General features: G+C 39.3%; 1 protein-coding gene across 1 annotated transcript in view; it reads left to right on the top strand.

The window, feature by feature from the left end:
• snrnp200 (small nuclear ribonucleoprotein 200 (U5)) overlaps positions 1 to 17333 on the top strand; it is a 120760-nt gene that overhangs the window by 94110 nt on the left and 9317 nt on the right. The window contains exons 41-42 of the mRNA XM_053680237.1: positions 7883 to 8059; positions 8143 to 8303. Of these exons, the coding sequence (XP_053536212.1) occupies positions 7883 to 8059; positions 8143 to 8303 (338 nt within the window). The remainder of the gene's footprint in view (positions 1 to 7882; positions 8060 to 8142; positions 8304 to 17333) is intronic.

Genomic DNA, 17333 nt, shown 5'->3' with positions numbered 1-17333 from the left:
AAAGATTTTTTTTTTTTAACTTTTAATTAAATACGTACCGTAAATGCTTTTTTCCGAACAGTGCTTGTAACATGGCTGGTTAAAAAAATACAGTTGCCTACAAGGAAAAGTCAGTGATCGCTATCTTCATCTTCCTCCTGCGCACTAAAACCACTAAAGTCGTCGTCTTCAGTGTCGGAATTGAACAGCCTCAGAATTACCGGTACTTCGTCACACACTTCCTCAGTCTCTTTCGTTGTCGCTCTCAATGTCACTTACGTCTCGAGGCAAATTCGCCCTTGAGCTTGTGCTGTCCTCTTCATCACGCAGCAGTCCAGCCTTTCGAAACCCGTTGGTGATAGTAGATTTTTTGACACTGCTCCAAGCTGTTAGGATCCACTGGCAGACTTGAGCAACAGTTGCTCTTCGCATGCTATTTCCTTCTTCGACAGCCAGATCGATCACCTTTAACTTGAAAGCTGCATCATATGCATTTCTTTGTGTGTTTTCCATGATGAGGGTGTGCGCATGAAGCGCAAAATGACTGATCTGAAGAATTTAGTGTGAGTGCGTTTGATTTAATTCAAACAGTTTCATTGGTCCACTGTGACCTGTTCGGTAATTTCATTGGTCCGATGTGACGAGGCTAAATGTTTTGGCGGCATGAAGTTCGTTAGCCTGTAAAAATCCATAAATTAGCCGCATCATTGTTTAAGCCGCAGTGTTCAAAGCGTGTGAAAAAAGTAGTGGCTTATAGTCTGGAAATGTTGGTAATACTACTTCAGAACTCTTAATTAGGCTGTATTAAATAACAGGTCCCTAACTACAATACAACATTTCTGATATTTATCAGGTAATCTGTCACAGTATGAGAATATTATCAAGTGTTGGTCAACCAGGTGAGACACCCAAACAAACTGAAGGTGATGGTATTCTGTGCATTTTCCTGGTCTTCAACACTTTTTTTGAAATTCTTGTCTATGAAATTATGTCCTATGCATTTCAAGCCCGGTTTTGTTCAATTCTGACTTGACATTCATCATAAAAGCCCACCATTGTATAATGCACATGCTTCAGGACATGAGCTGTGGTTTGAAATTCTAGACTAAAGTGTTTGAGACAATGTTCTGTCATTCATAATCCACAGAGTTGTCTCATAAAGTTCAGATGTGTTTGGCAAAAGTAACATGAGATAATGTTTTCTGATGGGGACAGGAAAGATAAATAATACCATAAATGTGCAATACAGCTGTAAAATCAGGTAAAGTAGGCCAACTCAATTCATTGCAGTTAATAAGCATGATGCAGTGACCTTGGCTTTCCAGTTTTCACATTCTAGAAATAATGATTAGAAATCAAAATATTACTCACATTAGAATATAATGTCATGATAATAACAGCATAGTGTAATGTAGAGATCCCATACTTTAGAGCAATGTTTCCCAATCGGGGTCGCGCAGCAGCCTGGGGTGCTATCTGACATTTCTAAATTGCTAAAATGTGTATAAAACTCTCTCTCTCTCTCTCATATATGTATGTATATGTGTGTGTGTGTATGTATGTATGTATGTATATATGTATATATATATGTATGTATGTATGTATATATATATATATATATATATATATATATATATATATATATATATATATATATATATAAAGATATAGATATATAAAATATAATATAATCTGATGTCTGAAATAATGACACAGTAATTAAAAAAAAAAAATTTCATTCCCCCTCGTTGACCCCCTTCGCTGTCAGCAGCACGTCAACATAAGTATGCGTGTTTTATCCTAATAACTAGATAGGTAAAGTTAGTCATGACAAACGTTGATCTTGGTTTGAGAGAGGAAGCCATCAGCTAGGTGGTGTCCCAATACTTTTGGAGCTGGAATTCCGACCACTTGGAAAAGTCATAGCAACTCTGCAGTAGAGGCTGAAGGTCCATGGCAAGTTTGTTGCATGTAGCTTGAAAGCTCTGGGAGGAGTTACAATTAAATTTTTTGGGTCTTAGAAGAATAATAAGTTTATAAAGCAAAACAGTATGTTGGCTTTCTCAAGCCAAAGTAATTAGCGTGTGACAGTGTGTGTGTGTGTAGTGCAAAAGACATTTCTTTACCCTTGTGTGTCAATTAAAAAAAAAGTTACACATGGGTCCATTGAAGACAAAAATGTCCATGTCACTGAAACATTCATTTTGATGCACTAATTTTTTAATTTTTTTTTTGATGCAGGGTCAGATTTTTAAAAAAAAACCTAACACTCTGGTCCATAAAGGACAAAAATGTCAAACTGTCGTGGAAATATGATATATTCATTTTTTTTTTCCACTTTCACCGAGTGATCAGAACTACCAAACATTCATTCATTTTCAGAATTTTTACCCTTTAAATGCCAGTTTGTTTCCATAATGCAGAAATCTTCAACGCTCCTTCTTTGATTCGTATACATGGAGTAGGATTTGTGATTTCCAGTACAATATAATTTTTCTTTCAAACTGTTCACACACACAACACAGCTCTGATATCCGTACAAACACACCCACACAAGTATAGCTGCATCATTTATTCAGTTGGTCTGCAATGCACTATAATACAGCAGAATCAGGAAAAAAGAAAAGCATATTTTTTCCCCATAGGCTAAACCTGAGAAAATGGTACACATTTCAGAAATGTTTTTAAAAATTCAATGTTTTGAACCCTTGTCAACAAAATATAAGCTTATTAACACATAATGCATGATTTTGTGCTTAAACGTCACAGGGATTAAATATCGCAGTTTGAATTGGTTTCAGTGGGTATGTTTTTTGTCCTAAAGGTCCTGATTGTAACTATTTTGCGTACCTAATTTTAAATGGATTTATGAAAGCAAGTGTCTAGCATTAGTGTTTGTGTAGGGTGCCACAAGGTTTTTTATTTATTTTATTTTTTTAAATAAAGTTTTCAAAGGGTGTTGTGACTGAAAAAAGGTTGGGAAATGCTGCTTCAGAGTTTGTTAAACATTTCAAACGAGGGATTTTGAAAATGCACAAATTAATTCACAAAATCATGGCGTGGAGGAATGGACCTCACAACACCTGAAGATGTGCCGTTATCTGGCACCAAGATGTTAGCAGCAGATCCTTTAAGTCCTGTAAGATGGCAGGTGGGGTCTCCAAGGATCAGACTGGTTTGTCCAGCACAACCCACAGATGCTCGATCAGATTGAGATTTGGAGACAGTATCAACACCTTGAACTCTTTGAATACCACTGCCATGAAGGGGGTGTACTTGGTCTGCAACAGTGTTTAGGTAGGTGCTATTTGTCAAAGTAACATCCACATGAATGCCAGGACCAAAGGTTTCCTAGCAAAACATTGCCCAGAGTAGTATTGTCAAAAATATTGATTTTGCAATACATATCGCTTCTGAATACTTGAAACCGTTTCAATACTCATTTTCTGCAGTTTCGATGCACAGATAAAGGAAGTTGACACACGAGTTGACACATTCTGCTGTGCCCACATAGCACGCCTCCTCTGACTCACTCACAATGCTGTCTTCGAATCACTCCTCTCATTTGCTCCAGTTTAAGTGTTTTGTTCGAAATGGTGTTCGAAAGATAACAAGTGCAGAGCCTCCATGACCAGTTTTGGTGAATAATGAAAACTGCAGATGTGCTATTTAGAAATATTTCAGATTTGAGACAAATTAATACGGAACGTGAAGGACACAAGTAAGCCATTATAGCTGCCGGCCATGATAAATGGGCCCTCGCACCTGGGTGCACATTTGGGCTGGTGTGCCAGAGGAAAGCCATTCCTTATATTTTTATATATTTATTTATATTAGATATAAAGAGTTGGTATAGTTGTTTGGGATATTTTCCTGTTGCCAGTAGGTGGTGCTATGACTGAATATTGGCACATGGATGTCCTCAGGGCAGGATTCGTATGAAGTTTGGTACAGATTGAACATTGAATGTTTGAGTTATAACAACTTCCTGTTTCATGGCATTTATAGCATGCTTTAACACTTAGATAAGTGTTGCTAGCATGTTGTAACATGTTGCTAGCATATTTTAATATGTTGATAGGAGTGCATCACAGTGTAAAACATGTCACTTCCTGTTGCCAGTAGATGGTCCTATGACTAACTGAATATTGACATGTAGATGTCTTTAGGCCAGGACTTTTATCAAACGTGAAGTCTGGAGCAGGTTGGACATTGTATGTTTGAGTTATAAGAATGTCCTGTTTCATGGCGGAAGATCAAACTTTGAGACTCCCACGCCGTGCAGAGAACTCAAAAGCTTTGCAATTTAGTATTATCAAGGCTTTTAGATGAGACTGACCGAATATGATGTCAAGCCTATGAAATCTCTAGGAGGAGTTTGTTAAAGTACAAATCCTGGAATTGGCTAAATCTGAGCAGGAATATCAGAAATATTAAAATGGCTGACTTCCTTTTGGGTGAAGGATAAGGCTCTAAGACTTTTTTTTTTTTTGTATGTTTTAAAATGTTACATATGCCTACTGATTTTCTTATGTGTAGATGAAGCGTTGTGTGAGGGCTGCTTTGTCAAAATTTTGTAGATGGTGCTATCGAACCATTTTGCCACACTTAATTCTAAAACCTGCATCAGATGTAAATTTTCGCAACTTTTGATGTGTGCAAAGTTTCAGGATTTTTCAAGCATGTTTAGGCCTCAAAAATGTGATTCGTGTCATATGAAAATTTGTCAGGCTGCCACAGACACACCCTTAGCCAAAACCCAAAAGCTTCGCAATTTAACATTACCAAGGCCTTTAGATTAGACTCACTGAATGCGATGTTGATCTGATTAAATCTCTGGGAGGAGTTTGTTAAAGTACGAGGCCTGGAAATGGCTGTTGCCAGTAGGTGACGCAATGACTATAATCAAATATTGGCATGTAAATGTCTGCTTGCCCGGACTGTTATCAAACGTGAATTTTGGAGCAGATTGGACATATGTTATAACAACAACCAATAAACTTCCTGTTTCATGGCAAAACAGCACACAGTAATGAAAGGGTTGAACTCTAAACCATCGAGTGTAACTGACACACAGAGGGAGACCGAGTAAGATCAAATGCTCAGACTGTTTACCAGTTAGTTGAGCCAGAGGATTCAACATTTTAAACAAAAAAAAAAATTGTCAGTATAGATTTAGTCTTTGATCATGTCTAAATATACTTCCAAATGCAATACCTAGTAAAAGTAATTTTCAATAATTAAACACTGAAAAGTGTTCTCAGCAACATGTTTTCTCAACCCTGTTTAAGAATAGGCCTATGCTGCCTATGTGTATATACAATGTAAATACAATGTGTTTATTTCTAATATATGTATTTTAAATAGAAATGAGACTCCTCCTGTTTCCCTTTTTGTCATTAATTTAATCCCTCGCCACAGCAACACCGTTCAAGATATCCAATATCTGTTCACAATTCAGCATCTTCAGTGTATTGGCATCATGTTGAAAAAGTTTGGTGTGAATAAAAACACATTCAAGCCAAAATAACCAGCTTCCTGTTGGTCAGAGTTAATGACTGTCAATTAGAAAGTTGTTCGACTTGATGAGAACAATATATGTACACAGTTGGCATAATTTTGTCCATGTTTGGTGACGATCACATCGACATTTAAAAGTTTAGAGCCTTTAAAAGTTCAGAGCCTGCGATTTTAAAAAAAATCCACATTAAATCCAAAATGGCTGACTTCCTGTTGGTCGGAGCTAATGACTCATTGTGAAAGCTGTCCGGCTTGAGTTCAATGGTGGTTGTAGGAAAATCTAACCACAACCCCCCCCCCCCCCCCAAACCCCCCCCCCCCCAACGCCAGTTTCTAAGGTGTTGCCGGCGTCTAACAGCCGATGTGTCGATTTTCATGTAATTTGAAGCATGCTTAGAGCCTCAAAAACACCCCAGAAGATTAAAGTTTAATGCATTGCCATGGCAGCAGTATTTAAGATATCAAGAATACTTTCCACAGGTCACTACATCTACACTAAATATTTTTTAAAAAACTACACATGTGTCATGTTGACATTATTGCGATGAAGTTTGAAGCAAATCGGTAAAAATAAGTGGGTGATTTCAAAGCATTTTGAAAAGTTACACACTTCCTGCTGCCTGTTGGTGGCGCTGTGACTTTGGCTCACAATAGTTGTATCCATGTATTCAACTGATGTTTCATCCAAATCAATGTGTGCAAAAGTTATAACACTTCCTGTTTCCCTTTTCTTGTCATAAATTCGTTTCAATGCCACGGCCAAACCGTTAAAGATATAAAAAAAATCTGTTCGCATCAAATTTTGCATCCTCAATGTCTTGACTTCATGCTGACCGAGTTTGGTGGCGATTGGATGAATTCTCTCGGAGGAGTATAAAAATTCCAGAGCGTGCATTTTTCTAACAACCTTAAATAGCAGACTTCCTGTTGGGCAGAGCTAATGACATACAGCGCGGAAGTTGTTTGACATGATGTCTACTGAGTTTCATACATATAAGTGCTAGTATGTATCCAAGATTTCAGATTGCGTTCAAGGGGGAGCCCCCTTGCCATGCCTGTGTATCAGCTTTAGCCTGGCCCTAATGGCCACAGATTTGGAACTGTTTGTTTACTTTTCAAGAGTTTTTAAGCAAGTTAAGGGCCCCCAAAACCTTGAAGAAAAATAATAATAATTAACATTTTATAGTAATTGTCACAGTTTAAATGAACAAAAAAAATCAGATCAGTCACATGGAAAAAGTACGTACATCTGTACATTTTATCACACGTTCAAATACATAAAATTAGATTCAGGTGTTCAAGATTAGGTGCCAGTGATGAGAACTGCTTAGGGAGTGCAGGTGGAACCCATCTTATTTTTACCCCTCTCATTTCTAGTGCGTGGTGTTTCCTTTGCTATTGATGTGTGTGGTGTAATCATGCCAAGATCTAGAGAGTTATATAAGGTCTTCAGAAAAAAGGTTGTGGAAGCCTGTGAGTCTGGCAAGAGATTTAAAAAGATCTCCAAATTATTTATCATTCCACTGTAAGCAAAATAATCTCAAATGGTGCCAATTTCAAACATCTGCAAATTTGGCCTAATTAATAATCATTTGCATAATGTGCAAAAAATACTAATGGTGTCAAATGATAGTTGGTGTCAAATTACTCATAATAGCCTAGTGCTTAATAATAATTTAAAAAACTGTTGTGATTGCAAACATGGCCTCCACATTCAAATCAATCCTAGTGAGTCAGTGCTTAATTTATTAAAACAGCTGTAACTAAGGACTGTGTGTATGGATTTAAACAAAACTATAATCATCTTTAGGCCAGTGTTACAAGTTGTGCAAAGTTTGGGGTATGGATCTTGCTGGGAGGTCGAGTAACTTTCAAATAGCTGTTTCTCAGGAACCGAAAGTGAAATTTGTTTTACTTCATCCTTCTGCTAATCTGTAACTGGATTTGAATTACTATTGGGTTACTTCAAAAACATGGCCATCTTCAGCCAATCAGCTTTTAGTAGACATTTCATAAAATTATTATTGATCCTCACAAAACTAAGAGTTTGTTCATTTATGGACTCTGGAACTTAAGAACTAGACACTGGGGCAATATTTGCTGAAGTTTTTGGACCACAACGATCAAAATATTGGTTTAATTTCACCACAAGGTGGTGCTATGTAGGGCCTGGCCCCACAATAATGCACAGTAAAGCAAGCAGCTATATTCATTGTTTTGATTAGCTGTTGCAGCCCAGGTTGAGTAACACTATTTATCTGACTGACAGTAGGACCTTAACACAATTATGGTCATGTTATCAGCAATAAATGTTGTTAATAACGTAAGATTTCTTAATATAATGTTTGTGTGCTATTGATTTTGCATGTACACTTCTATATAGGCAGTACGTCTCATCCAGGCATGTGTAGATGTACTTTCCAGCAATGGCTGGCTGAGTCCGGCATTGGCTGCTATGGAGCTTGCTCAGATGGTGACACAGGCCATGTGGTCTAAGGACTCGTATCTAAGACAGCTGCCACACTTCACAACAGAGCATATCAAACGCAGTACAGAAAAGGTGAGAAGTCAGATTTATATTCCATTCCACCCACTCCGGGAAATTTTAATTCATTGTGTGGTTTGTTTATTTTTTGTATGTAGGGTGTGGAGAGCATTTTTGACATCATGGAGATGGAGGATGAGGACCGCATTAATCTTCTACAGCTGTCAGATATTCAGATGGCCGATGTGGCACGTTTCTGTAACCGCTACCCTAACATTGAGCTCTCCTATGAAGTGGCTGACAAAGATGACATCAAGAGGTAAGGATGTTCCAAATACCATCACTATTCTTTTAACGTGTCCTGCATTGATGCACAAAACATTAACCTCCTCCTGAAACTTGTACGTAATTTTTTTTTTTCTTATTGGCAAATGTGAACAGTAGTTCACATTTTGTTGAAGTTGATATTTAATGGTCAGAAATTAAAACAGTGAAGTACACAATTATTACTGTCCTTTAAAAGAACACAGCATACGCTATATGGCCAAACGTTTTTGGACGCCTAACCATCACACCCATATGTGGGCCTTCCCCAAACTGTTGCCACATAGTTGGAAGCACACAACTGTATATAGGGATGTCACGATACCAAAAATCTAGTATTCGGTACCGATACCACCAAAAGTACACGATACTCGATACCAAAGTCAATATCACAGTTTGGTATAAAAATAAAATGTAAAAAATAAAATTTATAAACTCTCCTGGAGGACATCCTCCTCTGGCTGATACTGGCAAAGAAAGAGAGAGGGGGAGGGAGAGAGAGGGGGCAGGGTATTTTAGTTATCAAACACGGTTTGACAATGAGTCTCCGAAGGTGCACTCCTAAACGCGCGCGCACACACACACACACACCCCTTATACTCCGAATGCATGCATTACTTTAAATTCACTGATATGGTGGCAGGCCAAAAAGATTTATTAAAAGCATGAACGTTTGCATAATTATTAGTGACATTAGGCTACAGTTTGCTGACAGTGCACGGGCTGAATGGCGATACATGGAGGCCCATTCGGAGGTAGTTTATAACATTGCAATGCATTAGCGTCTTTAACAAATAACAGGCTATCGCAAACATTACATGGAGTATAACGTTAGCTGGTTTCACGGCAACAATGCCAGCTGCTTCAAACAAATATAATATAGTACCGTCTTTCAGGTGCTTCGCCAAATTCCAAGTGTTTCCTCGCTTTGCTTGAAATGATTGATAGCATCGGTTGCACAAAGGAAACCGATACTAGCTTTCCTCTCAATGAGTCAGGGCGGAGCTAAACTTGTTAAGCTAAGCTAAACTTTTGTAGTTTTCCCTGTGTGCTTGTAGGCGTTCCTCCTCTTCTTCACCACTTGTGGACCGACTAAAACACTTGTGCGTATTTGCTGCCCCTTGAGGTCCTGAAGAATCGCAACCTCGGTACTTTCGTTACAAACAGTGAAAAACAAGTACCGTCACGTTTTAAGAATGTTGGTACCGAAGTATCGGTTGTAATGACATCCCTAATTGTAAATGATGTTTTTTATGCTGTAGCATTACAATTTCCCTTCACTGGAAATGGGAGGCCTAGCCCAAACATGTTCCAGGATTGGAGTGGAGCAACACAGGTGGCCTGCACAGAGCTCTGACCTCAACCCCATGTTTACTTTAACATGCACGATGGCTACAAAGCCATTCCCTGCCCCCACCTCGGCCATTCAGATAACATCTCTGTGTTGTTAATACCCTCATACAAACATTATGCCAGGGTACTAGTTTTAGTTCTCTACTTGTTTTTCTTTTAAGTGGAGTTGCATTATCTATTGTATAGTGGAACTTTAAGTATTCAAAACTTGACAGTAAATTGGGCTCAAATTTAGTTCTGTCGCACACTGGGTGCAGGGTTCTTACAAGGTGCTTGAAGTATTGAATTTGGCTTTTTGAAATTTAAGTACTGGAAAACCTTGAAAATAGCCATTTTCTATCTAGTGGTGTTTAAATGGTGCTTGAATTCTAAAAAGTAAAATATGAAATCGCTAAATAACTAAGTGGTTTTTATTTTTGATAGAACACTAATACAATCCTTTCACACAAAATATGACACCCTGCTGTAGCCCCGCCCTCTCCTCCCGCTATTCACTCACTCAGTTTAAGAGACTGCTCCGGTCCACTTTTCAGATCTCTTTAGTGATTGTTTTTTCCCAAAAAAAACACCCAGCGACAAATCTAGCGAATTTTTGGACAAATCTTAGCTACTTTCTGTAGAAGAGAGTGGTCAGTCTCCCTCTATCTCTCTCTCTCTGCGGCTACTCTGTTCAGCGAGTAGCGGAGAGGAGCAGCACTTTCATTCACTTCTAACATTCTCTTGGAGTGATCATTTTACATGTAAACATAACCGAAATCATAGCACACTCATTGGCTTTTAACTTGCTGTATGTGTATGGTGATTTTGTCAGATGACATCGCGGTTATAAAATCAGGATTTCAGTGCAGAGAAGCAGCTTGGAGATGGTTTGGAAGTGATTGCTGGTTAACATGTAGTCTTAATGGGCAGCGTTTCAGTCACTATTTCATACTCATTCCGTTGTCTGATAACAGAAAAATATGTCAATGAGCGCAGCTTTGGAAGTTCAGCTGTATTAAAATACCGTATGTGAGCACTGAGAGTATGTATAGGGCTGACACTAGGCAGAATGCGAACACGTTGACGTAATGAATATGCTAATTAGCACATGACCTCATCTAGCACCATTTAGTGACTTTCCATTGAAATTGTTGGCAACAGTGCTCCTATCACACACCTGGAGTGTATTGACATTATGGTGAAGAGGAATCAATGCCTGGGGAAATGCAAATTTAGTCCAGCATGGATGGAAAAAGTGCCATATAAAAATTGGTTGTTTTATTATTAATAATAATTGATTTTGGAATTTCAAAATAAGAAATAATGTTTTACATCCCTTGTCCTTGAAAACAAAAAAATATAGTGCTTGAAAAGTCCTGGAATTTCATTATGAAGCATCTGTATGGATGCATCCTGTGGATGGTCCTCTACTACACTCTGCTGATGGCATCTGTGAACTATGAAATATTTGTAAATTAGAGCCACCAGAATATCAGATATTGATCTCTAGAATATAGTGAAGTTGAAACATGCAATCACCAGATGATATGTTGAAAGTTCGAATCCTGATGATGCCACGGCCATCTGTGGATGAGAGCAAGATTGCCCGTGCTCTCGGAGAGAGGGCTGACATACTCTCTCCCCTATCAATCACAGCATCACTAGAAAATCATTGCTGTCTGTGAGCTCATGCATGCGGAAGTGGGAGGATAGTGCTTTCCCCAGTTCATATGCCTCCGAAGCATGTGATGGTCTTCATCCCCTCTCTGGTTGGTAGCTGTTGTTTGATAGGGTATAGCTGCACAGCTGATGGTTTGGAATTGGCCATGAATAAATTAGGGAGAAAATCTGTGGAATATCCCAAAAACAAAATAATTTTGTATGTAAAGTGGCTTTTTATTGTCATTTCAACCATATACAGCTGGTACAGTACACGGTGAAACAAAACAACATTCTTCCATGACAGTTGTGCTACAGGAAACACGCTAACCACATGAACATGCTAAGGCTCTGGATTACTGATGAGAAGGTTAGGGGTTCAAGCCTCTGCCACCGCCAAGCTGCCACTGTTGGCCCCTTGAGCAAGGCCCTTAAGCCTCTCTGCTCCTGGGGCGCTGTTTCATGGCTAACCCTGCGCTCTGACCCCAACTTCCTAGGAAGCTGGTATATGTGAAAAGAATTTCACTTCGCTGTAATTTATGTGACAAAGATGTGACAAAGTGCACGTGTAAAGGTTTGCAAACACAAGACAGTACAGTAACTACTAAAGCAGGACAATGGGTGCAGTAAGTGACAATTTAGTGCCAACCAGTGCACAGTTCTAGTGTGGAAGTGTCAGATATAGAGTACATTATAAACGATACACTATAACTATAGTGTCACTATAGAGTGCAAAAGTATAACTAATTTAAAAAAATACTGAATGTAAACAGAACACTAAAGAAATGTGCAAAAATTGCAAGGAGAGTGGGATGGTGTTCAGGTGTGGGTGTGTAAGTCCAGTCTGTGTGTATTGAGGAGTCTGATGGCTAGGGGGAAGAAACTGCTACACAGTCTGGCCGTGAGGGTCCGAATGCTGCAGTACCCTTTTCCAGACAGCAGGAGGGTGAAGAGTCTGTGTGAGGGGTGTGTGGGATCATCCACAATGCTAGTGGCTTTGCAGATGAAGCGTGTGGTGTAAATGTCTGACTGAGGGAAGAGAGACCCCAATGATCAGCTCAGCTGTCCTCACTATCCGTTGCAGGGTCTTACGATCTGATATGGCGCAATTTCCGAACCAGCCAATGATGCAGCTGTTCAGGATGCTCTCAATAGTTCCTCTGTAGAATGTTGTGAGGATGAGGGGTGGGAGATGGGATTTTTTCAGCCTTCACAGGAAGTAGAGACGCTGCTGTGCTTTCTTGGTTATGGAGCTGATGTTGAGAGACCCGGTGAGGTTCTGTGTCAGGTGAACAACAAGGAATTTGGTGCTCATGACGATCATCTCCGTCGATGTTCAGCGGAGAGTGGTCGCTCCGTGCTCTCCTGAAGACAACAACCATTTCTTTTGTTGTCACACATTCAGAGACAGGTTGTTGGCTCTGTACCAGTCCATTAGCTGCTGCACCTCCTCTCTGTATGCGGACTCGTCGTCTTGCTGATGAGACCCACCATAGTCATGTCATCGGCGAACTTGATCTGATTCGTGCTGTGCATTGCTGCAGAGTGAACAGGAGTGGGCTGAGCACACAGCCCTGGGGGGCCCAATGCTCAGTGTGCTTGTGCTGGTGTTGCTTTTCAATCTGGATTGACTGAGATATCCCACTCAAGAAGTCTAGGATTCAGTTGCGGAGGGATGTGTTAAAGCCCTTCAGGTTCAACTTTCCAATCTGGTGCTGAGGAATGATTGTGTTGAATGCTGAACTCAAGTCTATGAACAGCATTCAAATGTAGGTGTCCTTTTTGTCCAGGTGGGTGAGGGCCAGATGTAGAGTTGTGGCAATGGCATCATCTGTTGAGTGGTTGTTTATACTAGGAGAGATATTTAACTTTCTAAGTTTAACCCTCTTACCCCTGTTCCCACAGTATTATGTCCCATAACCCTATATTCCCCAGAGAAGCAGCACGCCAACCCTGAGTTCCTGGGCCAAAATCAGCATTTTAATTTTAACATTTTTAGGCCTTGAAACAACTTATAATAATGTATTTGTGTAACATTACTTTGAAAATGACTTAGTTCAGTGTTTTTACTAAACTTGGACTACAATTCTTAACTAGAGAAATTACGAAAAAATGCTCGCTAAAATCCTTACTCATTTAGAAGGGGGTACTCATTTAGAAGTACCATACGAGCATCAGCGTGGTCAATGCCTTTGAATAAATTCAAGTAAATAATAAATAAATAAATGCATTTTAGAGCCTAAAGTCAAGTTTCTGGTTATAATCAGACCAGCAGGTAGTGTTTTCACGAATGCACAGAGATGGTCAGGTTATGACTCCAGACCCCTGCAGTGTCAGTCGCACTGGTTGATGCTGAAGATGAAGACGGATCAGGGTCTGAATCAGGAGAGTTTGCGTCACTATCAGTTTGGGTTTCGGTTTCAACATCGCCTGAACTTTCACTGCTGTCACTATCTAGAATCCTCACTCTCGCCTGTGTAACTGTGTATGTTTTTTCTTTTTTTTCACTGTATCAGATGTACCTGTGTTAACTGTAGGTGTAACTTTAGATGGAACACAATTAGCTTTTCGCGTTGGCATTTTTAGTTCACTTCTACTAGTACACCAATATTCACGCTTGGATCAGCTTCATCGTAATGCCGGTGTAATCACATCATGACGTCATCAACCTTCCGGGTCAAAAAATAATAAGTAAGTAAGGAATCATAGCAGAGTAATGCCGGTACACCGGCCTTAAGGGGATAACGTTTGCATTGTAAATCCTCTATATCGGCCTTACGGGGATTTGGCATAGACGACCAAGCCGGTATATCGTCCTTACGGGAATAGATCAAAGACGGGCAAGCTGGTTTTTCGGCCATGCGGGGTAAGAGGGTTAAAGTGGGTTTACTCTAGCAATTGAGTAAAATGGGCGCAAATTTAGTATGGTCACACTTGCAGCTCTTCTATTACATCATGCTGATTGCACCTGTGAACTAGGGAATATTTAATAATTTGTCACCTGTACCAGTAATTCATGTCCATAATGTATTTTATGCTGATTGCATCTACGGTGCCCTCCACTAATATTGGCATCCTTGGTAAATATGAGCAAAGAAGGCTGTGAATAAGTGTCTATTGTTTAACCTTTGCTCTTTTCTTAAAAAAAAAAAAATTCACAAATACTCTGTTCTCATGAATATCAAACAATTAGTTTTTTCAAAAAAGTCTTTGTTATATATAGATGTGCAACAATTATTGGAACCCTTTTAGTCAATACTCAGAGCTGTTATCTTGGCAAAGGGAAGGTTGCACAGAGTCTTCTCCTATTATGCCTGATGAGGTTGGAGAATACATGGCAAGAGTCTGAGACCATTCCTCCATACAGAATCTCTCCAGACCCTTCAAATTTCAAGGTCCATGCTGGTGGACACTCCTCTTCAGTTCACCTCACAGGTTTTCTATGGGTTTCAAGTTCGTGGACTGGGATGTCCATGGCAGGACCTTGGTCAGTAAATCATTTTTGTGTTAATTTTAATGTATGTTTTGGATCATTGTCCTGCTGGAAGATCCAACCACGGCCCATTTTAAGTTTTCTGTCAGAGGCAGTTAGGTTGTCATTTAATCTGTTGATATTTAATAGTCCGTGGTGCCATGTATCCTAACAATATGTCCAGGTCCTCTGGCAGAAAAACAGCCCCAAAACATTAGAGCAACCTCTATATTTAACTGTTGGCATGAGGTGCTTTTCCATATGGCTACCTCTCTGTGTGTGCCAAAACCACCTCTGGTGCTCATTGCCAAAAAGCTCTATTTTGGTTTCACCTGACCATAGAACCCAATCTCATTTGAAGTTCAGTTCAATTCAATTTTATTTGTATAGCGCTTTTTACAATAGACATTTCTCAAAGCAGCTTTACAGAAATATCAACATGGTATACAGATATTAAAGGTGTGAATTTATCCCAACTGAGCAAGCCACTGAGTGGCGACGGTGGCAAGGAAAAACTAACTCCCTAAGATGTTTTAACAGGAAGAAACCTTGAGAGGAACCCGACTCAGAAGGGAACCCATCCTCATCTGGGTAACAACAGTTAGTGTGAAAAAGTTCATTATGGATTTATATGAAGTCTGTATGGCCTTAGGAGCAGCCGTAGTCCCAGCAGTCTGGAATTAGAGAAGATTTGAGCTCCATCCAGAGGCAGAAAGGATCTGGATCTCTAGTATCTCCATAAATTCGTGTGGGGCTCGGCGAAAGGAGAGAGGGAGCAAAAAAGATTATTATGACTGCGAAGTAGTAGAACAGAACAGTAAGTAGAACAGTAAACAAATATGTTTTAAGCCTAGACTTAAACACTGAGACTGTGTCTGAGTCCCGAACACTAATAGGAAGACTGTTCCATAACTGTGGGGCTCTATAAGCGAAAGCTCTCCCCCCTGCTGTAGCCTTCAATATTCGAGGTACCGTCAAATAGCCTGCATCTTTTGATCTAAGTAGGCGTGGCGGATCATAGAAAACCAAAAGGTCGCTTAGATATTGTGGCGCGAGACTGTTTAGTGCTTTATAGGTTAATAAAAGTATTTTATAGTTAATGCGAGATTTCACTGGGAGCCAATGCAGTGTTGATAATATTGGTGTGATATGGTCGTATCTTCTAGTTCTAGTTAGGACTCTAGCAGCTGCATTCTGGACTAACTGGAGCTTATTTATATTCCTACTGGAACATCCAGACAGTAAGGCATTACAGTAATCTAATCTAGAGGTGACGAATGCATGAACTAGTATTTCCGCATCATGTAGTGACAATATGTTTCTTATTTGAGAAATATTTCTGAGATGAAAGAAAGCTATCCTAGTAATATTATCTACATGAGCATCAAATGATAGGCTGGAGTCAATAATCACTCCAAGGTCTTTAACTGCTGTACATGATGAAACAGAAAGACCATCCAGAGTAACTATGTGATCAGAAAGATTACTTCTAGCTACACGTGGGCCTAATAAAAGTATTTCTGTTTTATCAGAATTAAGTAGAAGGAAGTTAGTTAACATCCAACGTCTAATGTCCTTTATGCAATCCTCAACTTTACTAAGCTTCTGTCTGTCCTCTGGCTTCGCTGAAACATACAACTGTGTATCATCAGCATAACAGTGGAAGCTAATGCCATGTTTACGAATAATTTGACCTAGGGGTAGCATATATAAAGTAGAGAGTAGTGGGCCTAAAACACAACCCTGTGGAACTCCAAAAGCAACCTCAGTACGCATGGAGAAATCACCATTTACATCTACGAACTGATAACGATCGGTCAGGTAAGACCTGAGTCAGGAGAGGACTGTTCCCTTAATACCAACATTTTCTAATCTATCAAGGAGAATAGTGTGATCTATAGTATCAAAAGCTGCACTAAGGTCGAGTAACACAAGCAGCGAGAGACAACCCTGATCGTAGGTCAGTAGAAGGTCATGTACTACTTTAACTAACACTGTCTCTGTGCTATGATGAGGACTAAATCCTGACTGATACATTTCATGAATGTTATTCCTATCTAAGTACAAGCATAACTGCATTGCTACAACCTTTTCTAAAATCTTAGAGATGAAGGGGAGATTTGATATTGGTCTATAGCTGGACAATTGAGACAGGTCAAGATCAGGTTTTTTAATCAAGGGTTTAATAACTGCTAATTTAAGTGATTTAGGTACATAGCCAGTGCTTAGGGAAGAATTGATTATATTTAAAAGTGGTTCAATTACTCCTGAACAAATCTGTTTAAACAAACATGTAGGTACGGGATCTAGTATGCAAGTTGATGAATTGGCTGAAGAGATTAATGTAGCTAGTTCGGTCTCTCTAAGCGGAGCAAAACACTAAACATTAATCTGATATTGCTACATTGTCATGTAATGGGTTTGTTACAGTACTGTCCGGTTTAAATTTAATGGCATGTATTTCACGTCTAATATTTTCAACCTTATCAATGAAAAATTTCATGAAATCTTCACTGCTATGTAATGATTGAGTGTTTCTCTCTGTAGTGGTTTTATTCCTAG

The sequence above is a fragment of the Ictalurus punctatus genome, chromosome 5 (genome assembly GCF_001660625.3).
Source record: "Ictalurus punctatus breed USDA103 chromosome 5, Coco_2.0, whole genome shotgun sequence".
NCBI classification, from domain to species: domain Eukaryota; kingdom Metazoa; phylum Chordata; class Actinopteri; order Siluriformes; family Ictaluridae; genus Ictalurus; species Ictalurus punctatus.
This window is presented reverse-complemented; position numbering and strand designations above follow the sequence as displayed.